This window comes from Kazachstania africana, chromosome 8, assembly GCF_000304475.1.
Source record: "Kazachstania africana CBS 2517 chromosome 8, complete genome".
Lineage (NCBI taxonomy): Eukaryota > Fungi > Ascomycota > Saccharomycetes > Saccharomycetales > Saccharomycetaceae > Kazachstania > Kazachstania africana.
Genome location: NC_018947.1, coordinates 289,059 through 316,182, shown reverse-complemented (window position 1 = coordinate 316,182; position 27,124 = coordinate 289,059). Strand labels below are relative to the sequence as shown.

Sequence of the window (27,124 nt, the reverse complement as noted above, 5' to 3'; positions counted from 1 at the left end):
AATGGCGAAGTAGTAGAGATAATAAGCAATGGCAAACGTGATTGAAAGAGGCTCCCGAAGGGCCAGAGCTTTCAATGAAGAACAAACTGATGAAAATTTTACCTCATTGCCAAGGAAAGATCCTGATATTTTTTCCTTCGATAAATCTAATGCAATGCATCTAGAGTCCAAATCAAGAAGAAATAGTCTCTACAGAGATAGTACCGTAGTAGTAAAATATCCTTCCAGTCTACCAAACTTATCTCTTTCTACTAGTTCTGGAGGAGAACATATACATATACTGAACCAGGTGAGCTCTGATCTAGAGTTGAAAAAGGGCTCCTTCGATCATCTATTGTGGTTCTTAATTGTGAATGTTGTACTACTCAATTTCACAATTGGATTCTGTTATGGGTTATTGCCTGGGATGTTACTACAATTGAACAAAGCATCGCATACAGAAGTTGAATTTGCAGTCAGTGTATCCATTATGGATTTTTTTGCATTTTTGAGTCTGATTGCATTCGAATGGATAGGCTATTTACGTACTCATGGAAGGAGACAAATTATACTTATTGGAAGTTTTTGTTTGGTTGTGGGCTCAGTTATCTGCTTGTTATTTCATGATGATTTGACCCATTTGGCATTTCTCGGGGGAAGATCACTCTTGGGCATCGGTATGGGGCTATTGAGTTTTATTTTGCCATTTTATATTTTTGAAATTTTAACCTTCATTAATCGAACCAGATTGCTTTGCTATTTCATTGCAAACTATCTATTTGGATTCTGTATCGGTATCTGGACATGTTATGCAATGGTTAGTGGTAATTTGCCTACTGTATTAATAATTCAATCCATATTGTGTTGTGTAGTCCTAACCGTCTCGTATCTAATTATTGTCGAAACACCATATTGGCTATTGTCCAACAATTTCGATTTGGAAGGGTTCATTGCAATAACTAACCTTTATAATAATGGTGACATTAACCATCCAAAGGTAAAAAGAGAATATCAGAGAATTAAACAGGCAATTCCCTTTAGCACAAACCAGGAAAACGATGCAAGAGATATATTTGCCAATTCAAAGAAAAAACTGTTAATAATGTTAAGTTTATCCACTTTCACAGTCGTTAACGGTACGACATTATTTAACATCTTCATGCCGGTTATAGTAAATTTCAAAGATACCACGGAGACTTTATTAGTCACAGCGTCAATATTCACAGTACATGTGTTGGCATTAATGGGCCAAATATACTTGCATCTAATAAATAAGCTTAACCAAAAGCAAATCCTGTTATTAAGCATACCGATGTTAATGATCATACTGCTATTTTTGATAATAAGCAACATACCCAATATCAGCTGTCTACTCATTGCATTTTTCCAGATCATTATTGGTTTTACATGGGCACCAATATCTGTCACCTACTTATTTGAAGTGGCAGCAGCTGGTAGCGAATTTAGATTAATTTTAACAGCTATGACGCTAAGATTTCTAATCAATGCAGCCTTTGAATTTATCGCTGGATATTTAATCTGGAATAATCCAGGCAATACACGATGGATTTATTTATTCAATTTAACGTGCATCGGTATAAGTTTCTATTTCATTCGTAAATACTATTATGACACGATAAGGCTGCCCCTGGAGGATGTCGGTGACACTAATAATAATGGTGAAATCGTTGCAGATGAGGAAAGCGTGATAGAAATTATACCAAGCTCAAGCATAAGAAGTTTCAATGCATCAAGAACTAGTAACTTAATTGAGCCACCTACTATTGAAGATGTAGCGAATTTCAAGAAGCATCAAACTGAAGAAGATAAGGTGGTCTTGAAAAACCTAAGAAGAGGCTCAGAAAACATATCAATCTTTGTAAATAAATTTATTAGACGAAATGGGATGAGTAGCAGAAGTGACGACGCTGAGAGCAATGCCATATCGTATGGATCCATAGACTCACACAACCGCAGTAGCCTGTAGGCTACAATATATAGCATATCACTAGTTAATTAAGACATAATATATAGCGAATATTAAAAATTGCAAGTGAAAAAAATGTGAAATCTAATGAAAAGAAGAAGACGTGAAAGCAAGACGTGAAAGCAAGACGTGAAAGCAAGGCTGGAAAAATGCACGAGAGTTTGACGTATCAGTTCCTGGATTGTGATTTTGTGCAGGCTTTGCTTGTAGCAAGAAAGAATAGACTTGTATATGTTTCGTTAGGTAGAAATAAAGCCACTTTGTTGAAAGGTGCACAGGAAACATTCAAAAAATTGGGTAAAGCCAAGAAGATAGACTACTATTTACTAAAGGACAGTAAGCATTCGATGGACATTATGTGTGAACAGTACATGCAACTTTTAGACGGTAAGAAGGCACCTGAGCTTGAATATGAGTATATGTTTGGTACGGATTTTCAGAAGAAAGTATGGGATCAACTGGTAAAGATTCCATCAGGTACAGTAAAGACATACTCTGAAATTGCGAAGGAAGTGGGTTCCAGCAATTCATGTCGAGCAGTGGGGCGGGCCTGTGGGGAGAATAAGCTTGCAGTCTTAGTGCCATGTCATTCTGTGGTGGGATCATCTGGGAAAGATCTTGTGGGATACAGGTGGGGCATTGACGTAAAGAAACGTCTTTTAGAACGAGAAGGTGTTCATATTTACAAGTGAAAACATAGCGTATATACGATATATTACAAGATTCATTTATTCTTTGGAGATGTTATCAGAATGTGATTTTAAGGTCAAATAGAGATTTCTGTAATTTGCCTCTAACGTTTGTGTCAGGTGACCACCTGCTAATAGTTGTAGGTGGTTAACTAACTGTGCTTGCATCTGTGGCATTGATGGTAATTTACTGAATTGCAGCAACTGAGCGTTGGTCATCACTTCACCGTCTATTTGACCCCCAATCATCAGTAACTTATCGCCCATAGTGGCCAGCAATTTCACTAGTTTTGCAATGGCAGTTGGATCTGTCTCTTTGAACGTTACTATCGCCGTGGGACCACACAATAAAGGTAAAAGAGGATGGTTCCATTGCAACAATGACTTGTCCTTGAGGGTCAATGGTGCACATGGATCCTGTCTCCTAGAGTTTTTCAAATATACTTGGAACAAATTGTTTCTGATTTGGTAGAATTTACCTTGATTGATCGACCCTACTCGGTACCTGAAAGAATGGTCTTCCACCTTGGTAAGGTTATTATAATGCAAAAGAATGACCATCTTCTGAGACTCCATCAAGTACTTGTAAAGGTCCACCAAAAACGTCTTTCTAGAGTCCACTGGCTTCACTGTATTCCTACCATGCCTTTTCAGTTTGCCTGGTTTGGCCGTCACAGCAGGTGGGAACCTCAACACTCTCCGGCTCACATCCGCAGTAGCATACCGCCTGGCCCCAAGCAGACCACCACCACCATTCCTAACCATCACATATGCCCCACGCACCGCCACTGATGACCCACTCAGCATCATCTTCAACATGCTTTACTTTCAACTGCTTAGTGTGAGATAGTGTGATTTACTCAGTACCCGGACCATTTGATGTTTTTTTATTTCTTCGACCCCAGAAAAGAAAATTAATTAATACGAAGATCTCATCTCATTGAAAGATTCAGCCAAACGGTTTATTTTGAGAGCAAATATACCTGCTAAAGAGCATTGTAACGTGTTTTGAGTGGCCTTACTGGTGTATAATTGTTCAAATTATGAAATAGAACAAAAAAATTGAGAAATGAATTCGTTGGAAGAACGCTACAATAGACATATTAAGATGGAACCGTTGGAAAATATGATGGACAATTTGACGGTGGATGAACCCTTGGAGGAAGATGAGTTTGTCATACAGTATAGACAGCTGTATAATGAGGTTATCAAGGAATTACCGACTTTTGATCCGGATCTACAGTTGAAATGGTTCAAACAATTGATTATAAAATCTCAGGATTTGAAATTTATTAAAAATTATAACATTAATTGTGAGAGATTGTCAAGAGAATTGACTGACGAACGTGATATAGACTCCAATAGGAAAGTCATATTGGAATACGCATTTAAGCTACTTTCCAAGTTGGCGAATATGAAGTTTCCTGAGGCAATACATCTTCTGGGTTGCTTCTATTCACATAGTTTGCCAGAAAATTTCCCTGTAAAAGTTGATTTTAACACAATAAATCAAGTTATAAGAAAAGATGATTCGATGGCATTACGATACTACATCGAAGGTGCCAAATTAGGTCATCCAGACTGTGCATTCCGTTCAGGTATAAGTTTTGAATTTAGAAAGGGTATACCGAACGATGTTATCGATCATTTGGCAGAGGCATTCGCCTATTACAAGATCGGTGCGATAAATTGTAACAATAGTGATTGTATGTTTAAATTAGGTATATTTTATACTTACGAAGTTGTGAAGGGGAAATGGAATCTCAAATTAGGTATAAATTGGTTATTAATGTCCATAAAATTTGGTAATTCCAGTCAAGCATGTTATGAATTGGGTAAATTGTACGAATTTGATTATTTGATACCTAGTTTGAAAGATAAAATTATTGCCGAATTTGATGGTGATATTTCCAAATTTAAAGATAATGAGAAGGCATTGACATACTATCATAAATGTGCTACATTGTATGACTATTCCCTAGCACAATGGAAACTGGGTCATTGTTATGAAATGGGTGAATTGGGATTACCCGTGAATGCATCCAAGTCCCTAGCATGGTACATCAAATCTGTTACTCCAAGTACTGACCGTAAGAAACAACCTAATGTCATAGGGATGTTGGGAATTAGTGGGTGGTATTTGACTGGGATACCGAATGTTTTGCAACCCAATGATACTGAATCATTCAAGTGGATTCATAGAAGCTGTCATGCAAATAATAAGACAAAATTTCCAAGAAATGAATTAATACTTGGTTACTACTATCTTAATGGGATTGGATGTGAAACCGATTTAAATTTGGCCAAGATTCATTTAACAAATAGTGCGAATTCAGGTAATAATAAAGCTATCGAATTACTTCATAGTATGTAGTTGTTTTTTTTTTCATCCTATTAAAATATATATTCACAATATCATTTCATCGTCACCTGGTTTCGAGTCCACAGGCTCATGTTCAACAACGTTTTCTTTGTACTTGTGAACTGGGTCTCCCAGCTTTTCATTAGTCCTGGTCACCATAGTGTCTGTCTTTTTCTTAAACCTTTTAATCCACGCCTCAATGTAATTATCATAGACATAATCCATTATTGAATGTACTTCTTCAAAATATAGATTGTAAAATAGTGGCACCGTAAATAGCATTATAACCAACATCAAAGCAACGGACCAGACGGAGGTCAGTAAAATGGCTTTATGAAGTATGAAAAGCACTAAACCAGTATTTATAGTTTTCTTTACAGAGGCAGGTATAACTAGGTCAATTAGCTTCCTCTGCATGGAGTCCACTGCTTTACATACATTATCCTTCACGTGCAAGTCAGGTTGTTTGACCTCATTCAAATGGTTTTCACGAGCAAACACTGAAATAATACCATGCTTCTGACCAAGCACCCTGGTTGAAATGAACTCAATGGAACCAGTTGCAAATAGAATATAGGAGAACAGTTTGAATGCCAGAGATATGAAATTGTTGATGAATTTGAATAGTAAAAGGGAAGAAATGGCAATTAAGAAATATTTGCACGTCTTTAAAGGGTTTTTCCAAAGAAGGAGATCATTTTGCAGACAACTGTGCTTCAATTGCTCCCTTGAATGGGTATGATTTTGACTCTTTGGAAGCTTACGTGAACCTTGCATTGCTAGTGATGGATCCGTTACCAAGTAGACATAGCAATCCATGATTCTGAATGAATCATATACACTATATATATATGCTGGGATGCCACAAAGGGGTGGGACATCTCTATTCGTCGTGGTAGCGTGTGTGTTCCGCATAATGATCGGATTTTGTCCTTCATCTTGAATGTATCTTGATGTAAAGGGTTGATCCACTACGGCTCGTGACATCCGTCTAATGAATTCTGGGGATGACCCTTCTGCCACTGCTATTCACAAGATTTCTCTACGTAGGGAACTTCACGATAACATTCACTGACGTGCTGCTGCTTCCCTGAGCTTACCGTCTTGTCCATCTGTGACCCTCCAGTAGCAAAATATGCAGGTACCGAATTCTTCTTATTTCGTGGTCACGTGAACATGCTTTACACGCATAGAAAGTCCTCTGAGGCACTGTTTCAACCCAGGTGAAGGTAACGTAACCCACGATATCTGTAATGGCGAACAGGATGATCTGACTATCTTCCTCTTATTTGCCTGATTAGCCAATGTACTTCCATTGAAAAACTTTTCAGAGCGATGCACATATATTAAACGAACAGTTATTCATCGGTCACTCACACATACAAGTTCGTTGTACATACTTAGGCTAGCCAGTGGCTGGAAATCTGCTATTATAGAACCAGTGACATGACACAAGAGATCATTCGTATCGGTAGTAGAAAATCTGCTCTAGCTATCACGCAGTCTGAACATGTTAAGAGTCTTATTGAAAATGAATTCCCGCAGTATTGTTGCGAGATCATCACTAGAGAGACCCTAGGTGACCAAATTCAGTTTAAACCATTGTATTCATTCGGTGGGAAAGCCCTCTGGACGAAAGAGTTGGAAGATTATCTCTATCATCAGGATGAACGTTTAAAATTGGACATCATTGTTCATTCATTGAAAGACATGCCTACTTTATTACCTGAGGGGTTCCAATTAGGCTGTGTAACGCAGAGAATCGACCCCTCTGATTGTGTAGTGATGTCAAAAGAAAACATAGGGCGGGGCTTTACCAAGCTGGAACAATTACCAACGGGTTCTGTTGTGGGAACCTCCAGTGTGAGAAGATCTGCTCAATTGAAGAAAAAATATTCAGGCTTCAAGTATGAAAGTGTAAGAGGTAATATCCAGACTAGGTTATCCAAATTAGATGACTCAGAATCCCCATACGATTGTATTATTTTGGCCTCAGCCGGGCTGATTAGATTGGGCTTCGAAGATAGAATCTCATCCAAGTTAGATTCGTCTCTCATGTACCATGCAGTGGGTCAAGGTGCTTTAGGCATTGAAATTAGGGCGAATGATGAAAGGGTCTTGAATATTTTGCATCGCATTTCTGACGTGGAGTCCACCATATGTTGTCTCGCTGAAAGACAATTAATGAGATCATTAGAAGGTGGTTGTTCAGTTCCAATTGGTGTCAAATCATCCTATGATAGAGAAACAAAGATTTTAACTTTGAAAGGAATTGTCACTGATATGGATGGTGTCAAATTTGTTGAAGATGTTTACGGAAAGAAAATCAATGTTATTCAAGAAGATGCAATCGATTGTGGTGCAAAATTGGCTGACAAAATGATATCAAATGGTGCAAAAGAGATCCTTGATGAAATTAATATAGCAAGATTAAATGAGGCTTAATTTTGTTTGTATAATACTCATATATGTATATATATTTCTCATCACATCCATTCATTTATTTATATATGTCTCAATTTATGCATTATTTATTTAGAAACTTGGATAAATAAATTAATCCCATTGATGGTAATATAATCCATTAACAGGACACAGCTTATCTTCTTATCAATTTTCCAATCATTTAATGGAACCGCCACTATGTAAGTAAGAAAAGAAACAAGGATCCCCAGACAACAGACACACATATGTGAATCAAATGTAAAATTAATAGCTTTCTTTTGCAATAACGTAAGTAAAATACCATCAACCCCGATGCCAAGTAAAAAATAAAGTAAAGGACTTCCAAAACAAGCACCCATGGAAATATCAACAATTCCGATCTTTATAAATGTTAAGTTTGAAATTAAATCTCCAACATTATTCCCCCATGCTAGGATTGTCATCCCAATTAATGAGCCCTCTAGGTTTAATTTTTCAATATAGTTAGTCAATACTTTGACAATAATTTGGACCACTCCCGATATTGTTGCTAATGACATGGAAAATGTAATAATAGATAGAATTTTTTTAGTTTCGAAGAATGATAAAGCTATTCTTAACATAATCGCCATTATTGGCATTACCAGAAACGTCACCTGCCAACTTAATACAGACCAGTAAAATATGACAGGTGCGAGAACGTAGATCTGTAATCTTGTCAAATGTGTAAGCGTTTCTACGGGAGTAGGAATTACGAAATGCAATGAATATGAGATAGGTGCGGTCAAAAGAAAAACGGCTTGCTGTAAGATCGTCAAGTCAGTGTCGTTTTCAATTATATCTCCAGTGTGTGTACCAATTGGCGTTACTGAACATTCGATGTCGCTCCCACTTTCGAAAACATCCTGCGACAGCGTCGGTAAATGATCAAAACTCAACGACTTTGCTGTCACAGGTCTATCATATGGGCTGATACCCTGTAGACTGGGCCTTAAATGATTATCCAATGAAACATGGCGCACATTTTTCAATAAAGGTTGTAATGTATTTATCTCATCGTCTAGGTCATATTGGTTCCCCCAAATGGCCAGAAAATCTTTCAATCGAATATTCACCCAACCATGATATTTTTGTCTCATATGTTTTCGTATTCTTACTTTAATTTCATATCTTCTCCTTTCTTCCTCATTGTTAAATCTATCAGCAGCCTGTGGGATTAGAGGTTCATTTTCTAAACAACAATTATCAATTCCATCAGATATTTCATTAACCTTACTATTGAAAACCAGAGCCAACGAACAAACTATGAACATAATCACCATCGATATACATTCTATCACGCTAAGCCTTCCATCATGCAAATAAACAGTCGCAATAGTTAAGCCCACTAATAATGTGATGACATCCTGGAAATAATTTCCTCTGTCATATACGATAGAATTGACATTATTTCCAGGGATACGACCAATTTTTATAGTGCTCCACATGCTCATTGAACCCAATACTACTGTAAGGAGGAAAAATACACCTCCATATAACTCACCTATTGCCAGTGAGGTAACATTTGTATTCATAGAATGATATGTTGTTGTAATCTCCGGAATAGCATTCCCCAACGCCAATAAAGTCATGCCAGAAATTCGATCAGACATACCAAATACATTTCTGGATATCTCATGCAACGATGGTGATATGAAATCAGAAGTCAATAAACTTAACGTTATGAAGCAGGTACCCAGAATAAATGGAAAATTTAAGATGTCAATAATAATAGCATCAGAACCAGTAAAGAAGTTTAGAAAAATGAAGAGACTAAACACAAAGAGCCACACTACGACATCCCATCGAAGTAATGTACGTATATGGGTCATTAATATTAAGTTCCTCTGGTTGTAACAGCTCAGCGTAAGAGCTCCCCTGTCATATCTCTATTTTTTTCTTTCTATACTGTGCGATGACCATAATAATAATGAAAAATTAACACTATATAAATGAAATATATACATGCTAGTATTATTACTCAGGGATGGGCTATGCTCTATTGATCCATCTCAGGGAAGGATTTTATCATGTTACTCGTCATCCATTCTTCGGTCAGAATTCTTAGTCTAGCTGCACCAACATATTTTCTTTCAGCGACAGATGATGTTAAGTCATCACCAATTAATTTCAGTAGTTTTGCACCTTGGTTCCCGAACACTTGTAGGAAATTGGACGCTGCAGCATCCCACCATGATCCTAGAACAACAAAATGTGTGTTAGTCAATAGTTTGGGATCAACATTGGCAATTCTAGCGAGAATCTTCCACGAATATTCCATGGACCAAGGATTTTGTTGATTGGGCAAGAGTGGATCTAATCTGGTTATTACTGCAAATAATGTCATCATACCACTCATTCTTTCATCATAGACTGTGCCGTCTTCCCATTTAGATTCAGAATTTCGTTTCCAGCCCATATTGAATCTACCTTGCTCGGTATCAATAGAACAAGTAAATCCAATGACAAAGGGACATTTTTTAACAAATCTGGCCATCAAAAGTTCTATGAGATCTGGGAATTTCCCCATTAAGAACAGGGATAATTTCGCTAAGGGTAAAGATGATTCTGGTTTGACCCTGACCTCAGTTTCTGCCTGATGGACGATGGCTTTTGCAATAAAATTTAAAATCCATTTGAAGCATAAATCATTATCTCTGGTTTGGGCAATCAAGGAGTCCAATTCTGTAGCGATGGCTGTCAATTGTGACATTGAATTTGTCAATTGACCGAATTTTGGATTTATCTTTCTCTTATGTTTAGATAATATATTTCTGGTTTCCTTATCAGCTTTTTTCACTGGTTCGACAACGTCCCGTTTTATTGATACAATTTTTTCTTTATAATGCCAAAATGTCTTGGAGACTTGATCAAAATTTGTAATATATTTATTTTGGGCTACTTCATTTTGCCTTCTTTCCGTTTCTTGTTTTAATTTCAATTCTTTCTCTTTCTTAACTTTCAGTTGTTGTTGTTTCAACTCTTCTTCCTTCCTTTTACGTTCTTCCTCTTCCTTTTGTCGTTGCGCTTCTTCTCGTAATCTACGTTGCTTTGCCTCTTCTAATTCACGTTGCTTTGCCAATTCAATACGCCTACGTTCTTCATCCTCCTTCTGCTTACGTTCTTGCTCCAATTTCAATTTATAATCTTTCACTTTCTTAATTTGAGATGTATTTGATTTAGTTAAAACTGCCAGTTTTTGTGTGATGGAAGAACTCATCGTATCCAGTACCTTTTCCAGTTTAGCCCTTGATGTAGGCTGTTGTTTGTCATCTGTGACCTCGACTCCCGTCAGCAACTTCTTTTCATCATGAGGACGATTTCTTGTATTCAGATATGACAATGCAAATGTGGAAGCCATCGATTCGTTGAGATGTAGCGGCATCTTACTGTCCAGTTTCAAAGAATGCATCAGTTCTTCCAGATCTTCATCCAATTTCATATCCACATCATCTTTTTTAGGTGTCTTGGGCAGTTTCAATTGGGGAACAGCATCTTTTGATCTCTCGAAATCATATATAAAAGTGGAATCTTTACTGGGACTCGATCCAGGAGTGGAAATCGTCTCTAAAAACTGCGAATTTCCATCTTCATCATCAGAAGATACTACCAGATCGTCCAACCTGAACTGTAATGCGAATATAGACATGATTTATCTTCGAGCATTGACAGTTTCAATATCAAATTTGTTTAGTTTTTTCTCTTTCAAATTGAAAAAAGTATATTGAAAAACATACTGATATCTGGATAGCAGACAAACACATCCACAGTGATTGAACCAGACTAATGTCGTGGAAGTCGAAGCTGGCGAGACGTCAAATCAGTGAAGAAGACCTTCTGAGTGGAATGCCTCCGCAGACAGGTCTTACTTTCAATGTTTGGTACAATAAATGGTCGCATGGACCATCGTCATCGGTACGATTTGTGAGTCCCTTTAGGTTGGATCCCACAAGGGACTCTGGTAAGACTAGAGCCGCAGATGATGCGTTTTACTGTCTATATTTTGCCAGAGGATGCTGTGTGATGGGGTCGAAATGTGAATATTTGCATCACGTTCCTGAAGAAGAGACAAGTTTTAATGATATCAAAGATTGTTTTGGAAGAGACAAGTTTGCTGAGTATAGAGACGACATGGGTGGTGTCGGTTCGTTCAGGAAACGCAATAGGACGTTGTACATTGGCGGACTTGCCGGTGCTTTGAATAATAAAACGCTGAAACCGACGCAGATTGAAAGTAGATTGAGATTCATGTTCAATAAACTCGGTCCAATTGATAAGATCAGGTACGTGGCCAACAAGAATTGTGCATTTGTTAAGTTCAGGAATGCCAGAAATGCCGAATTTGCTAAAGAAGCCATGACCAACCAGACGATGCTATTGCCAAACGACGACGAGTGGGAGAACCGCACTGAGAGCACTGGTCTGCTGGTGAAGTGGGCAAACGATGATCCCGACCCGGAGGCCAGACGCCAAGAGGAAGAACAAACCAGAGTAAACTCTATTCATCTGATGGAAAAATTATTACAAAACTTTGGGAACTCCAAACGGCAAAGGGATGATGCATCGTCAGATGCATCACCAATTGCATCGTCGGACACTACACCACGTTCCATATCGCCACGTAACCCACGCTCAGACCTGATTCTAGCAGCAATCAAGAAACTTAAATCTCAACGAAATGACACCGCTCTTCGCCGCTTGGAAGACGCTCTGCAACCCAAACAGACGGATATCAAAGCAGCACTCACAGACTACACCACAGAATCCGACGAGGACTAACAGATCCCCCCAAATCGACCACATATCACGTAAAATCCTATATATTCTAGTAGTTTATCACTTTTAACGCCATACTTAAGCTGTTTTTTTTTGCTTTGGAAAATTCGTTCATTTTCCAGAAGAGACGGGAAAAGTCAAGATAAACAAAGCTATTGATGATATAGTGAAGAGGACTAAGAGAAGCTTTGCTTTGCTTTTATATCAGTGCAGTTCATCGCGATAGTATTGTTAGAGTACTTATAACGGGGTTCTCTATTTGCTGTTGTTTCGGAAATTAGGCTTTTTACTTCTTTAACGGATAATATTCACAGCAATGGATTTTTTCGATGGTAATAGCGGGAATAACAGTGCAGAGAACGATGACTTCTCAAGTTTCTTTGATCCAAAGCCATTCAGTGCCTTGGATGATTCTAATGGAAAGATGAGAAACTCTATAGATTCTGCTATGAATAACAATAATAACGGTAGTAGCATCAATGAAATGACTCAATCTGCTGGGACGCCGTTTGGCAATGCTGCTTCGTTACAAAATAAACAATCTACAATGAATATGGGATCTCCATATGATTTCAGTGGTAATGTAGGTGAGCGTGTTGCTAATCGTGTAGTGAGTAACGGTGGTAATACGATAAATTTAAATGAAAGTCTGTCACCACAAGCCATCCTCGCTAGGAATTCTATAATAGATCCCAATCAAATACCATTATCCGCACAACAAATGCTTCCTCAAAATAGTATGAATAGCTCAATTAATATGAGGGCAGCATCAGATTCGAATAATGTCCCAACGCCAGCTAATATACTGTCACCAAATAATAACGCTAATAATAATAATCCAGCCACACCTAGACAGATATTAATGCTCAATAATAATAGGCATCAGCCACAGCCTCAACAAATACTCTCAAATCAAGGATCCCCTTTCACGAGTCAATCTCCTGCTCCTTTGCAAAATAACGATTATCAACTGAATAATAATAACAATAATCCAAGTTTTACGTCGAATAAAAATACAAATAGTAATCCAAATCAAGCATTTGCTGAGAGAACTGCCATGTTTGCCTCGCTTCAACAGCAACAGCAACAGCAACAGCAACAGCAACAACAGCAACAGCAACAACAGCAACAGCAACAACAGCAACAGCAACAACAGCTACGACAGCAATCACAGAGGCTCTCCCAGCAACCACAACCGCCACCGCAGCAGCAAACAAGAATCCCATCTGCAAATATGGGATCACCTCCACAAAATCAAACTAACCCAACAACCACGCAAGAGCAGATGCAATACGCTATGCAACAAAAGGCTATTCTACAATCTTTAAGCCCTGCTTTGCAACAAAGAATATCAAGTGAACTGAGTACAAAACAGTTCGAATTATTCATGAAATCATTAATAGAAAACTGCAAAAGACTAAATATACCGTTCCAAGCAGTCCCAGAAATCCAAGGTAAGAAAATTAATCCGTTCCTACTTTATATAATGGTACAAAGACTTGGTGGTAGTGAACAAGTTTCTAGAAACCAATTCTGGGCTCAAATAGCTAGTAAGTTTCAGATCAATGACGTTCAACAATTAGAAATCATTTATTTTAAAATTTTGCTTCCTTATGAAAAATATATGAACTCTCCAGATGGTGTGAAGGAAACTCAATCAAAGAGAATATTTTTGACTCAATTTTTACAAGAACTTTTGAAAAATGTCCAGAATCAGCAAAACCAGAATACAAATAATACTACTCAACCCATGGTATCGTCCCAACCACAACAACAGCCTTTTCAACAGCAGCAAGCATCAAATAAAAGGCAACAATTTATGCAGAGCTTCAATAACAAATCAGTTCCATTGTCTCCAAATATTGCTACCACTCCGAATATGGCGAATAGAATACCCCAAAATACAGTACCCATTCCAAATGCTCCAGTGACAGCAACAACAACTATTACGGAAAAGGCTCCAAAGAAGCCAAGAAAACCAAGACAGAAGAAGAAGACCAAGAAGGAGTTAGAACAAGAACGTAAACAACAGGAGGAATTTCAGAAACAACAACAAAAGCTTTTAGAAGAACAACAAAAACAACAAAGACTTTTGATGGAAACAAAAATAAGGCAACAATATGCAAAAGAGTTAGCCAAATTGCCGAAAGTATACAAAAGATTTGTTGGGAGAAACTACAAACCAATAAACACAGCAATCAATCAAATCCATGGATACGATATTAATTATATTTCTCAAGTGGGTGAGAAAATTGATTCAAATAAACCCATATTCCTCTTCGCACCGGAGTTGGGCGCCATAAATCTACATTCCATATCAATGTCAATACAGTCCAATAATTTGGGTGAAATTAACACAGCTTTAAATACACTTTTAGTTGCCAGTGCGGACGCAGTTTTAACTATTGCATTAAGCGAATATCCTACCATATTAAACTCTTTATGCAGTGTCGGTATTAATGTCATAAACTCATTGTGCTTCGGCAAGGAGGATAAAAATTTGAGAGAGGAGCAAGTTAGCTTTTCAAATGGTTTTTGTGAGGAGTATGATGTGGAGAAATTTCTTAATGCAAGGTCTGTCGCGATTTCAAGGACAGATGAACTAATGAATGATGTCTTCAATGCCTATGTAGAAAAGTTCGAAAAAAATAAGGGGAAGACCACTGATACAAAGACTATAATGGTTGATTCACTTACTGGTAAAGATTTGTCTCAGGTGGAAGCCATGCTGACGCCTGACGCTTCTCCTATTGAAAATTTCGAAAATGAGAATGAAGACGAAGACTTTTCTCTTTCTTCTTTGCCGTCCACAAAAAAGCAGGAACATTGGAAGTTATTGCCAACGGCAGTTAAATATTCCTTGAAGGAGCAAGGCTCATTCTCTCTGTCCATCCCCTCATATTTGGAGTCACTCAAAAGAGTTAAAGATGAAGTGGATGACCCATTTACGAAAATTAATACACGCGGTGCGGAAAATTCAAGAGTACTATTAAATGATCAGCTTTCAACAATCACCATGATTTTGAGGAATATTTCTTTTTCTGATGAGAACTCTGATATAATGTCAAAGAATAGCTACTTAAAGAGATTTTTATCCGATCTATTATTTCTTCTTTTCTTGAAGGATGACAGTATCACTTTTCAAAGAAAAATTTTGAATTTTAAAAAGGATACAGTTATTATTTTGGCAAATATTTCTCATGGCCTCAAGTTAGCTTCGTCTGTGGATTTATTCATGTTGTTAATGCTTATATTAAGTTTTGGTGAGCCAAAAAAGTGTCTAGATGATATGGACCACTTAACAGGGTTATCATTTCCGGAATACTCATTAAGTTGGGGGAAATATCAGGCCTTTGGCGTTGATCTTTTAGCAAAACTTTTATCTATAGATAAGCCGAACAAGAGATTATTTGAAAGTATCTTATTAGACAGATTTGAAGATGAATCAGATGATATAAGAATTGCCAAAAATCTAATAGCAAAATATGGCGAAAAGAGCTCTTTGAAACTATTAAATGATACGGTATCATTTTTGATCTCGGTCATTCCATTCCATCAAATTAGTACACAGGCAAATATTATTGAGCAGGTTTCTCCTTTGATCTCACAGTCATTGACGTGCTTACTACAGATAATGGGGTTCATAAATATAGAGAAGGATACTTTTAATTTACCTTGCTTCTGGTTAAGCACCTATGAAAACGTTGGACTAAATTTAAGAAGGCTATACGAGCTTTTTCAAAATTTGATAATGCAACATTCAACTAATACTTCTAGTAGTTTTGAGCCAACTTTGGTTTTATACAAAATGATAAGCTGTCAGGCAGTAAAATTACTGAGAGTAATGGTTGAAAAGGGTTCAGTTGATAAGGAGTCTTGTGAGAAACTCCTCAAAATTCCAAACTTGTTACCCAGTGAATCGGAATTTTTCGCTGTTTTGAGTAATCCTGTTGTAGATTCAGAGTTTGCGAAAGAAATTGAGCTATTTTACCGTGTTAGGAACCAAGTATTCAGTAAACTTTAGTTAGCATTGATATAAGATATCACATATCACTACAATAAATATGTTTTAGTAATTGTAATAATAATCGTAACAGTATAAAATAAACTATGCTATGTATTTAATACTTTTATATATTAAGTTATACCCTTAGTTTTGAAAATCTAGTCGCTATCGTCATGTTCCTCTTCTTCTTCATCTTTTCGCAAAAAATCATGAACTTTAACAGAGGTTTCGTAATCTCCCAAGACATCATTCAACTCCATGACATTCATTTTGGTTAGGACAGAATATGATTTAATTTTTTTTCGAATATTGAAATAATCTATTTTAGAAATTCCTGGGATATTCATTATAGTTGAAAATGCTTCGTCATTACTTGTTTTCTTCTTATTGTCAGGCTTTTGTTTGAAATTCTTTCTCAAATGGGTACCGTATGAAACCGCTAAATTTGGATCTGGCTGATCTCTGCCCAACTTTAGCTCTAAAATGATATTAACACTCTGTAATGGTGAAGAGGACCATATAATTTTTAGAGTTGGAAATTTCATGACTAGTCTCGATAACTTTCGTTGAATTTCATCCTGAGAAAGTTTGCTCGATATCGGGTGTGTTGTCGAGATATCTTGTTTTCTATAATTGCGCCTTTCACTGAATGGCTCCAATGAGAAAGATTGATTTTCGTCGAATTCAATTAATAGCGTTGCGTACTTATAGTATTGTACCATTTTTTTGCATTGTACTGCCAATCTATTATTTTGCAGAGAACCAATCAAATCGGCTATGGACTTTCTTTCTATACAGATATCTGGGCTTATAATATAGTCACCAACAGATAGCATGCATGGTATTACCCTTACACCGTACCTGAATAGAAGTCCTGGTAATGTTGCGTTGAATTCACGTGAATCCACAATTACCACATCCTGAGTAAAATGCTGATAACCCTTTTGCCCACCTGCATTCCTTGTATTTGTTCGACGAAGCTTGTTCAACTTCATTTTTCTTTCTGCTAAATTCTTGAAGTGAGATAAGTCCTCTTCTGCTTCAAAATGGCTAGCTAATTGAGCATTTTCTTTTATTAGTTTTGTAAAGGCATCCTTTTCCCTTTTAATGGCAAGAAGGTGACCCTGTTCCTCTACACTTTCTCCATAGTACATGAAAAAAATCTTAGGTGGATTCTCTTTTTGTATCGCCCTGTAAAGTTCCACTTTTCTTATAAAGGATAAATCTGGTTCGAACATTATAATATATGAGGGCATGGTTTCCTGAAGAAAAGAATCATCAATAATATTTCCAAAAGTCTCGATAATAACCTGCTCATTTCTTTCGACATAACTAAAATTGTCAATTCTCTCATTCCATATATCTTCTGTTAGGCCAGAAGTAAATGATGGTGTTGTTTTGTAATATTCCTGTTCTTCAGGTTCAACAATATATTTCTGCTCTAGATACAGTTCGGTGTCCTGTGAATCAATAATGTCAGTAATCAAAAGTTCGTCATCTGGCTCTTCAAAGGAGTCACCATCTTCCTCATATCCATCGTTCCGTGTCCTACCGAGTTCTTGCTCCGGATTATAGGAATCAATTACTGACTCGATGTCTTCACCGCCTCCTGAACTCCTTAGTCTCTCGACAGCTGCAACAGCTGCAGCTCCTCTAGTTCTCCTTCTCTTTGTAATCGGTTGTTCCTTTGCAAATGTAGTACTAACGTTTAGTTCCCGTTGTAAAGAATCTGAATCTTTCTCTTTTACCTGTTTTACCAATTGTTTACTTGCTTCTCTTCTATCTTTATAGAGTTTCAGTTTTTTCAACATATTCTTTCTAAAGCCATCCTTTTTATCAGCAGAATGCACTATTTTTGTCAATTGGGCAGCTGTAGATTTTTCTGAGCAAACAATGCAAGTTGGACCTGAAAATCCTTTTGTTAACCTTTGATGCGAAATATCATCTAAAATTCTCACGAGTTGCTCCCATTTTGGAGCTTCTTCCAGGATATATTCATCTTTGTAATATATTCTTTTCCTTGCATGAGAAATAACGAGCTGTGACTCCTCTGCCATGAGCCAGGGAGATTCAGTGTATTTGTGTGTAATGGAAGGTTTATTCGCATCCAAGCTTAGTTGAATTTCCTCATAAAAGTCAACAGCATCTGCCTTAATCAGAAGTTTTAAAAGTCTTTTCAAAAATCTGATGTCTTTCACCAGTTGTTTTGATTCAAAGGATATTCTATGCCAATTTGGCATCATTACAGAATCGATGGATTTCAGGAAGTATTTGTCTAGAACATTGTTAATGTCCCACCATTCCAAAGACAGTCCAGGATTCTTACGATTCAATTCTCCAATGCATTTTTTTAGACACTCCATAAGCCCAAATTGAATTTGAGCCATTGAATCAGTTAAAGAGACTTTTACTTCTATAACTTTGTTAGATTGCTGAGCAACAGGATTTAGAGTATTTGAGACTTCTACACGGAATCGAGGCCACAGTAGAATATTTTTGAATCTAAGTTCTCTCATTCTCCTCATTAGTGGCGAAAACTCCATTGTGAATGGCTCTGGTGATTCAGAGAATCCCTTGATAAACCCCCATTTGTTTTGAGACCTATATATTTCCAATATGAAAGATTCGTTGGAGTAACTTCTAAGTGATTCCACATTCAAGACTATCATACCAGTAATTTTGTTAGGATGTAGAATACCCGACAAGAGATCGACAATGAGAATTCTAGATGTAACACTGACAGTTCCACCCGATAAGTACAATTTTCTTCTCTTTTCAACACTTGAAGATTCTGCTGTAACAACATTGAAAGGTCTATCTTCTGCATCTTCATTTTGTTCGCGAAAGCCAGTAGCATCATCGACGTTATTGCTACTCAGCCAAGACAATTCCCTCAACTCTTCACCAATTTGACGGTTGTCATTCGCAGTGGCATTAAGTATTATGACCAACGACCTCTTTATCTGGCCGTCAATTATTGTGGGGGTTGCCAAGACATGTGTCAAATTTGCAACAACATTAGCCATACCTAGGCCTTTCCCCATAATAACCAATGGGTCATCCGAGACCAGACAACTTTCAACCACTTTCTGTTGAAATGGTAAGGGCAAACTCACGAATATGTCCACAGGTCGTATATCTTTGATTTTTGGCTTTAAATCAGAACCTTCGTCTTCATCAATAGGTATTAAGGGATACAATGGAGACTCGTCCTCATCTTCCTCTCGTATCTCATCGACAGATTGCATCGCATCCTCATTTTCACCTTTAATCGCCTCAAGTGTAGATGTCTCTTTGATGCTGCTTCCAATAATAGCTTCCTCCTGTCTAGATAGTTCTTGTTGCAAGTTCTCATCGTCTGAATCATCTTCCGGAACAAACAAACGCAATTCAGACATCGCTAGCACAATCAGAGTATTCTTAAAATCTCAGCCTATGCTTATTCCAATAGCGAAAAAGTAATATAGGCCATTTAATGTTGACTTTTCAGTTTCAATTCTTCTAGAACCTTGTAATTAACTCATCCATGGCCTTCATCGAATTTTTCGATATTGCTCGCGATGATTAAATTGAAAAATTTTGAATATGTACAATTAACTTAAGATGACAAATAGACAAGAGTTAACTGTGATATAACTATTAAATGTCGTTATTAGATGCTTATAGATTGAGGACAGAACCTTCAATATCTTTGGAGTTCTTCCCCCCCAAGACGGAATCAGGTAAGACCAATTTATTGGAACGTATAGAAAGAATGTCAGTGTTAGAACCCACCTTCATAACTGTAACGTGGGGGGCAGGAGGTACCACTGCAGATAAGACGTTGGAGCTAGCTGGTCTTGTATCGCAGCATCTTGCTATCCCGGTTTGTATGCATTTGACCTGTACAAATATGGATCCTGAGATTATTGATGGTGCTCTGGAGCGTTGCAGGTCACTAGGTATCAAGAACATATTAGCTTTGAGGGGTGACCCTCCAATTGATCTGGATGATGAAACAGGGATACATTTTAGCTATGCTAGTGATTTAGTGCAATATATCAAGAATAAGTATAGGAGTGAATTCAGTGTCGGTGTGGCTGCGTATCCTGAGGGCCATCCAAGTGAAAATGATGAAGTACAAGACGTTACCAAAGATTTAGTTCATTTGAAACAAAAGATAGATGCAGGGGCAGATTTTGTGATAACGCAACTCTTTTACGATGTTGAAAAGTTCTTGACTTTTGAAAAATTATTCAGAGAAAGGGTGTCTGAAACTGTCCCCATATTTCCTGGGCTAATGCCAATCAACTCATTTGTTCTTTTTAATAGGTCTGCAAAGAACTCACACGCATCGATACCGACCAAGATAATAGACAAATTCCCAGTAGAGATTCAAAATGATGATAATGCTGTGAAATCTATTGGTGTTGATATTTTGATGGAGATAATACAAGAAATTTTTGAAAGAACTGATAAAAGAGTAAGATGTTTCCATTTTTATACCTTGAATTTGGAAAAAGCCATAGCTCAGATTGTCTCGCAGTCGTCTATTTTGTCATATATTATTGATGAGAGTGAAGATGAGTATGATAATGCCCTGATAGATGGTAATGGTTCCAACTTAGATAGTAGTGAATTTTTGGTGAAAAACCTTTCCATAAATGGAGATGATGATTCTGACGATGTCCGTAAGAGGAGAAGACGTTCAAGTGTCGTATCTGCAGAACTTATACATAATAGGGTGATAGTTGATAAAAGCGAAAATCAAAGAGAAAATATGGAAAATGTCTCTGGAGGTCTACCGTCCAAAAAATTTGTTGTCTCGATTTCCAAAGGTTCTGGTATCTTGGGTCGTGATGCTACGTGGGACGAGTTTCCAAATGGTAGATTTGGTGATTCAAGATCGCCAGCATATGGTGAAATTGATGGTTATGGACCAACAATCAAAGTGAGTAATAAGAGAGCTTATGAATTATGGGGTACGCCGAAAAATATAAAAGATCTGAAAAATATTTTTATTAAATATTTGGAAGGGTCCATTGAAGCACTTCCGTGGTGTGACCTTGGGCTTTCTGCGGAAACTGCATTAATTCAAGAAGAATTAATACAATTAAATCAAAGAGGCTATTTAACTTTGGCTTCGCAGCCCGCTACTAATGCATCCTCGAGTACTGACAAAATTTTTGGGTGGGGTCCAGCAAACGGGTTGGTCTATCAAAAGGCGTTTGTAGAGATGTTTGTTCATAGACAAAAATGGGAATCGATGTTAAAGCCTAAGTTGGATCATTATGGGTTACGGAAAGTCAGCTATTATGCAGGTGATTCAGATGGTTTATTTGACACAAATTTGGATGGGCACAGTTCAAACGTTGTTACCTGGGGTGTTTTCCCAAATAGTCAAATAATTCAAACAACAATTATCGAAGAAGAATCTTTTAAAGCATGGAGGGATGAAGCATTTTCTATATGGTATGAATGGTCTAAACTATTTCCAAGGAATACCCCTACAAATACGTTTTTAAAACAAATTTATTCAGATTACTGCATTGTTTCGATTGTACATCACGATTTCATTGAAATTGATGAGTTATGGGAAATTTTATTAGATTGAATATATATATAAACGTAGATTGATTTAATATAGTAGACTAATGCACTGAAGAAATTTTTTTGATCAAGTTGCAGGGGCTCTCCTTTTCCTTGTGTTATTATTTATAGTGGATTTGTATTGATCAAGTTTAGCTTCAAAATAATCGCACATTTTATAGTCTTTATTTTCGTTCCAAGTTCTATTAATACCACCTAAGAAGGTGACGTTTGATTCCTTTAATATAAACATGCCTCTGTTAAAGATCGTCCCCGGTTTTATTGTTATTTTAGAACCTAGCATGCATGAACTCCATGGTAATGGAGTGGTATTGACAGCAAAGAAGATATCACCAGCTTTACTTTGTATCGCCAATTTGAAAACTGATTTGTCATTTAATACATTATTATTTCTTTGAGAAAGATTATCATCTTCCATATTAACTTGAGTTACCATTTGGTAACGTTTCGGACCTTTAACATTAGAATCTTTCAATCGATCAACTTTTTGATTTTTAGGGTCAATCTTAGCTTTCAAATCGTCATATTGAGTCTGCTTTGATTTACTAACATTTTCTATCATAAGAATTTGGAAAAGTAAATCACGATCTACTTCTAGCATCTTCTGATCTATCACATTTTGCGCAGTTCCATGCAGCCATGGATCGTTTTGATATGCTTTAAACACCGACGCCTCTCTTGCAGATGTAGTTGTAGTCGGGAGATCTATTTGTTGCGTTATATCCTGAGATATAATGCCGGAAAGAGACATAGTTGTTATTGGCTTTGATATTCAATATCCAATTTCTCTCTCTTGCAGTCAAAAAACAGAGTTTTGTTCTCTACGATTATTTTTTTTTCCACTTTCAATGATATGTTGAAAAGAGCCCCAGAATACAAATGATGTGTTTCGACTTACAAACTGTCTCTATGATTATTCGTGTCAGATTGAATTAATCAGCAAAGCACAATGAGTTGACATGGGGGATTTGGAATGATTACGTAGTTTCTCATTCCGCTTTTTTTAAAAAGTACTAAAGCACGTCTTAGCACCGAGAAAGAGCGAGTAATCCCTCCTCTTGATGTAAATGGTGGCGCAGACACATACACGAAACTGTCATATGCTGCAGATGGCAATGTAACCAAGTTAGCGTTCAGCGAATCGTTGCTTTTAACCAGGTTAGGAGTTAAGAATTAACCGGAGTGAGAATCAAATGATAGAAAGGTCTATTAGGTAGACATGTTGGCTGTCGGTCAGCAATCCACGGAACAAAGATTTGAAAGCATTTTTTGGCCTAGAAAAAGAAGCAGAGAGAGAAACATTTTTCCGCCAAGCAATAAATTACACAACAATAGAGGTTCGAGAAATTACTGCGATAGTTTTTTTCCGTGAATCCATATTGGGAAACAAGTATTGTAAATGGATGGTTGAGAATTTTTATTTTTTCTTAGAAGGCAACAGTTTCCCAAAATTCTTATTGTTTCAAGCAACAGGGACGTTCTCTCTCTTCCCATAATTCCCAAGACTTGAAGAAGGGAAAAGAAATTTGCATGTTCTTTTTCGTTCCTTTCAAGTCTGCCTCCAAGCTTTTAAGATCATCCCGCTCGAATTGTCTCCGTTGGATTGTGAACTCTATATGGACGGAGGGAAAAATGGAAAGAGGAGCAGCGTGGGCACTTGAATATGGTTGTTTTTCCGGACTTCCTTTTCAAGAGGTCCTTTTGCAGTCACGCAAAAAGAAAGAAAGAAAGAAAGAAGTATCTACGCTCAGAAAAGGCCGTGAAGCGTATGTGCCGTTGCGCTACTCGGCAGCCCGCACAGAGAAAGTTTCGTAGATGTTTCCAGATGTTTTTCAATCACATGTGCTGCGGTGTGTTCTTTTCGGCGTAACATTCCCTTTCAATCTCTCTCCCCCTTTCCTTGTAAAGCCGGTTAAAACTCCAACCACTCTGGAAAAACTCGCCGAAGTTTAATAACAAAAAAGAAGTGGCACTCAGAGAAAACCACATAGAGGAAGATATTCCGAAATCTCAGGAATGCAATAGGGAAGAAATAAGAAGTAAAAGTTGCCTGCTGATCACAGATAATCTCGCACAATTTCTTTCTCGAAGAAACTGTCGTTTGAGTAATAATTATCATTACGCAAATATCTAACTGAATCTTGGCACTCCTGATCTTTGAATAAAACGGAACTCTGACTAAAATTCTGGTACTTCGTCGTCTACTGCTTTGATAATCCATAAAATCGGTGTTGGGACGGAATACGTATAGTAAATTTGCTGTTCCGAGGAAACTTTATTAACCAAGATTTGAAGGAGTCGAAACAACACGACAGATGTAATAGTTTTGCATATATATATATATTGAAACACCATAAAAATCTCGTTCTTCTTTTTCTTGTTGTGTCTCTAACGATACACACCAATAGTAAATCAAAGTGTTTTTATTTTTTTAATGTTAACAAATTGTCAAATAAATAACTTTAAAATCTTTTCCACCGTGGGATCTGGTGCATACGGTTTGGTGTTGCATGTAGTAGATATAATAACTCATCAAGAGTACGCAATTAAGGCTATTCTCAAATCCAGTTCGCAACCATATCCTGTCGATTCGCTACAGAACGAAATAAAGAAACTGTTCGACTTTTATCAAGGACGTATAATCCTACCATCAATAGATTTAGATTCCATTCTACAGCTTTCAGAAGAACAAATCTTGAAAGTCCCACACTATAAAGAAATTGTCATGCAATTGCGTGTACACGACCATGAAAATATCGTAACAATTCATCAAGTTTTGGAATCTAACGCTGTGACTTTCATCGTTATGGATTACCACCAAACAGATTTATTCACTTCCATTGTAGAACAACAACATTTCACACGCAATGGGAATTTAATTAAAAAAGTCTTTCTTCAACTTTGTTCTGCATTACAATATTGTCATGAAAATAATGTTTACCATGGTGATATTAAACCGGAAAATCTCCTCTTAGATTCAAATGACAATCTATACCTTTGTGATTTTGGCTTGGCAACAAGTTCCAAAAATTTGGTTCCAAATGTTTGCATCGGCAGCTCATACTATATGTCCCCAGAGAGAATACTCTCAAATAACGATACCTCCATCTTCCCTAATGATAAAAGTGATATTTGGTCATTGGGTGTCATACTCATTAATTTAACATGCATCAGAAACCCATGGTTGAAAGCTCACCGCGTCGAGGATAAAACCTTTCATTATTTCATAGAAGATCCTGCAGTATTGAAAAGGATCTTACCCATATCTGACGCTCTATTTAATTTGCTTTGTCAAATTCTCAAGTTAAATCCCTATAACAGAATTGATATAAATCAACTTAAAAGTGAAGTATCAGAGCTGACATCCTTCGTCAATGAAGGTCCGTTGAGTAATGTACCAAAGGAGTCTAAAAACTCTATATGTTCCAGTTACTCTGAAGATCAATATTTACATCCTAATGCAATCGCTTATGATTGTCATAGTATCCAACAAGATTTGAGGGGTAAACTTTTCAATATTACCACAGATTCAAGCTTTGATTCCAGTGCTCCAACTGCTGTGGCAAGCCCCGAATTAGCCCCTCATATTAACCCTACACCTGCAATGATAAACGTTGCTCATGATTGGTACTAATTTCTGCATATACACTCTTTATAAATATTCTATACCAAAAATAATCAAATTATTCATCTCTAACCCGCCTTCTCTTATTTATATATAGGACAGAATAACTAAAAAATATATGGTATTCTTGTACAAATTTTCAATCATGTTAAAGAAGAGCAAACAATAAATGAGTTATAAAAGAACTATTTATTATAACTTTTCGATGACAATAGAAGAGGCACCACCGCCACCATTACAGATAGCAGCAACACCCAATTTACCAGCTTCTTGTCTCAATACAGATAATAAAGTGACTACGACTCTTGCACCAGAGCAACCTAATGGATGGCCAAGGGCCACGGCACCACCGTAAACATTGACTTTAGATTGATCCAATTTCAAAATTTTTGGATTCGCAACACCAACGACAGAGAAAGCCTCATTGAATTCAAAGAAATCAATAGAATTTATGTCATCGATGTTAGCATGTTTTAACGCCTTTGGAACCGCTAAGGAAGGAGCCCAAGTGAAATCAGCTGGGGCATGAGCAGCTTCACCCCATCCTCTAATAACAGCCAATGGGGTTATGTTCAATTCCTTGAGTTTTCTCTCAGAAACAAGAATTACAGCAGCAGAACCATCATTAATTGGAGAAGCATTTGGTGCCGTTACTGTACCATTTTCCTTTTGAAAAACAGTTCTGGCACTTCTCAATTTTTCAACGTGTAATTTAGCCGGTTCTTCATCTTGTGTAACCACTGTGTCAGCCTTACCACGGAAGCCTTTAATAGTTACAGGAACTATCTCACTATCAAATTTTCCTTCAGCTTGAGCCTTTTGGGCTTTTTGATATGAGCTTATAGCAAAGTCATCTTGTTCTGTACGGGTGATATTCCAGTCCTTGGCACATTTTTCAGCATGCACACCCATAGCCATACCATCATATGCGTCATTTAAACCATCTCTTTGGATACCATCAATTAACTTCGTTTCACCAAATCTTGCACCTGAACGAGCAGCTGGCATGTAGTATGGTGTATTACTCATTGATTCGCAACCACCTGCAACGACTACATCTGAATTTCCACATTTAATTGATTGAGCACCAAGTATGATTGCCTTCATAGCTGAAGCGCACACCTTATTCACGGTACAGGCTACAATGGTGTCAGGTAAACCTGCACCAAGAGCTACCTGTCTTGCTGGGGCTTGACCAAGATTAGCAGAAAGAACATTCCCGAAGATAATTTCATCATAATCTGATTCTGCCTTCAATTGTGGCACTCTTTCCATAGCGCCTTTGACAGCTATCGAACCCAGTTCAACAGCAGTTTTTGAGGAAATTGAACCCTGGAATGCACCCAATGGTGTTCTAGTGGCAGCAACAATATATACGTTTTCAGACATTCTTATTTCTATGGCGGCCTTCACCTTCTTATGGATGCGTTTTCTCCAAAGATTATCTACTTTGCTTTTTATATTCACAGCATCTATTTCCTTTACATGTTGCAGTTAAGAACACCGAAAAACTTACTTCAAAAAAGCCAAATAAATTGATTAAACGAGGCCATATTTGTTCACGATGTCATGTCACGCGACTTCCAACTCAAGGCGGAAAATATGAAATTTTGTATGGTGAAGCAGGCAGTTCTCGCCATCCATATCG

General features: G+C 37.2%; 15 protein-coding genes across 15 annotated transcripts; 8 read left to right on the top strand and 7 right to left on the bottom strand.

Moving 5' to 3' along the window:
- Positions 1-28: 28 nt before the first annotated feature.
- Positions 29-1,966, top strand: KAFR0H01700 (uncharacterized protein; the record flags this gene model as incomplete). Its single annotated transcript, XM_003958666.1, has 1 exon — positions 29-1,966. One exon carries the CDS (start codon positions 29-31, stop codon positions 1,964-1,966), a length of 1,938 nt encoding a protein of 645 aa, XP_003958715.1.
- Positions 1,967-2,115: 149 nt separating this feature from the next.
- MGT1 (methylated-DNA--protein-cysteine methyltransferase) lies at positions 2,116-2,658 on the top strand (the record flags this gene model as incomplete). The annotated part of the gene is made up of 1 exon (XM_003958665.1): positions 2,116-2,658. The coding sequence occupies one exon, from the start codon at positions 2,116-2,118 to the stop codon at positions 2,656-2,658; it is 543 nt and encodes a 180-aa protein (XP_003958714.1).
- Positions 2,659-2,694: 36 nt separating this feature from the next.
- Positions 2,695-3,420, bottom strand: MRPL11 (mitochondrial 54S ribosomal protein uL10m; the record flags this gene model as incomplete). Its single annotated transcript, XM_003958664.1, has 1 exon — positions 2,695-3,420. One exon carries the CDS (start codon positions 3,418-3,420, stop codon positions 2,695-2,697), a length of 726 nt encoding a protein of 241 aa, XP_003958713.1.
- A 304-nt stretch (positions 3,421-3,724) lies between these two features.
- On the top strand, positions 3,725-5,029 carry ACK1 (Ack1p; the record flags this gene model as incomplete). The annotated part of the gene is made up of 1 exon (XM_003958663.1): positions 3,725-5,029. One exon carries the CDS (start codon positions 3,725-3,727, stop codon positions 5,027-5,029), a length of 1,305 nt encoding a protein of 434 aa, XP_003958712.1.
- Positions 5,030-5,062: 33 nt separating this feature from the next.
- KAFR0H01660 (reticulon family protein) lies at positions 5,063-6,004 on the bottom strand (the record flags this gene model as incomplete). The annotated part of the gene is made up of 1 exon (XM_003958662.1): positions 5,063-6,004. The coding sequence occupies one exon, from the start codon at positions 6,002-6,004 to the stop codon at positions 5,063-5,065; it is 942 nt and encodes a 313-aa protein (XP_003958711.1).
- A 459-nt stretch (positions 6,005-6,463) lies between these two features.
- Positions 6,464-7,462, top strand: HEM3 (hydroxymethylbilane synthase; the record flags this gene model as incomplete). The annotated part of the gene is made up of 1 exon (XM_003958661.1): positions 6,464-7,462. One exon carries the CDS (start codon positions 6,464-6,466, stop codon positions 7,460-7,462), a length of 999 nt encoding a protein of 332 aa, XP_003958710.1.
- Positions 7,463-7,548: 86 nt separating this feature from the next.
- YCX1 (Ycx1p) lies at positions 7,549-9,312 on the bottom strand (the record flags this gene model as incomplete). Its single annotated transcript, XM_003958660.1, has 1 exon — positions 7,549-9,312. One exon carries the CDS (start codon positions 9,310-9,312, stop codon positions 7,549-7,551), a length of 1,764 nt encoding a protein of 587 aa, XP_003958709.1.
- A 167-nt stretch (positions 9,313-9,479) lies between these two features.
- On the bottom strand, positions 9,480-11,129 carry GLE1 (nucleoporin GLE1; the record flags this gene model as incomplete). The annotated part of the gene is made up of 1 exon (XM_003958659.1): positions 9,480-11,129. One exon carries the CDS (start codon positions 11,127-11,129, stop codon positions 9,480-9,482), a length of 1,650 nt encoding a protein of 549 aa, XP_003958708.1.
- Positions 11,130-11,266: 137 nt separating this feature from the next.
- On the top strand, positions 11,267-12,259 carry CWC2 (active spliceosome conformation promoter CWC2; the record flags this gene model as incomplete). Its single annotated transcript, XM_003958658.1, has 1 exon — positions 11,267-12,259. One exon carries the CDS (start codon positions 11,267-11,269, stop codon positions 12,257-12,259), a length of 993 nt encoding a protein of 330 aa, XP_003958707.1.
- A 313-nt stretch (positions 12,260-12,572) lies between these two features.
- SWI1 (Swi1p) lies at positions 12,573-16,280 on the top strand (the record flags this gene model as incomplete). The annotated part of the gene is made up of 1 exon (XM_003958657.1): positions 12,573-16,280. The coding sequence occupies one exon, from the start codon at positions 12,573-12,575 to the stop codon at positions 16,278-16,280; it is 3,708 nt and encodes a 1,235-aa protein (XP_003958706.1).
- A 140-nt stretch (positions 16,281-16,420) lies between these two features.
- Positions 16,421-19,660, bottom strand: RAD1 (ssDNA endodeoxyribonuclease RAD1; the record flags this gene model as incomplete). Its single annotated transcript, XM_003958656.1, has 1 exon — positions 16,421-19,660. The coding sequence occupies one exon, from the start codon at positions 19,658-19,660 to the stop codon at positions 16,421-16,423; it is 3,240 nt and encodes a 1,079-aa protein (XP_003958705.1).
- Positions 19,661-19,905: 245 nt separating this feature from the next.
- Positions 19,906-21,855, top strand: MET12 (methylenetetrahydrofolate reductase (NAD(P)H) MET12; the record flags this gene model as incomplete). Its single annotated transcript, XM_003958655.1, has 1 exon — positions 19,906-21,855. One exon carries the CDS (start codon positions 19,906-19,908, stop codon positions 21,853-21,855), a length of 1,950 nt encoding a protein of 649 aa, XP_003958704.1.
- Positions 21,856-21,918: 63 nt separating this feature from the next.
- RMI1 (Rmi1p) lies at positions 21,919-22,602 on the bottom strand (the record flags this gene model as incomplete). Its single annotated transcript, XM_003958654.1, has 1 exon — positions 21,919-22,602. One exon carries the CDS (start codon positions 22,600-22,602, stop codon positions 21,919-21,921), a length of 684 nt encoding a protein of 227 aa, XP_003958703.1.
- Positions 22,603-24,285: 1,683 nt separating this feature from the next.
- On the top strand, positions 24,286-25,485 carry SKS1 (putative serine/threonine protein kinase SKS1; the record flags this gene model as incomplete). Its single annotated transcript, XM_003958653.1, has 1 exon — positions 24,286-25,485. The coding sequence occupies one exon, from the start codon at positions 24,286-24,288 to the stop codon at positions 25,483-25,485; it is 1,200 nt and encodes a 399-aa protein (XP_003958702.1).
- Positions 25,486-25,668: 183 nt separating this feature from the next.
- Positions 25,669-26,865, bottom strand: ERG10 (acetyl-CoA C-acetyltransferase; the record flags this gene model as incomplete). Its single annotated transcript, XM_003958652.1, has 1 exon — positions 25,669-26,865. The coding sequence occupies one exon, from the start codon at positions 26,863-26,865 to the stop codon at positions 25,669-25,671; it is 1,197 nt and encodes a 398-aa protein (XP_003958701.1).
- Between the last annotated feature and the right edge of the window lie 259 nt (positions 26,866-27,124).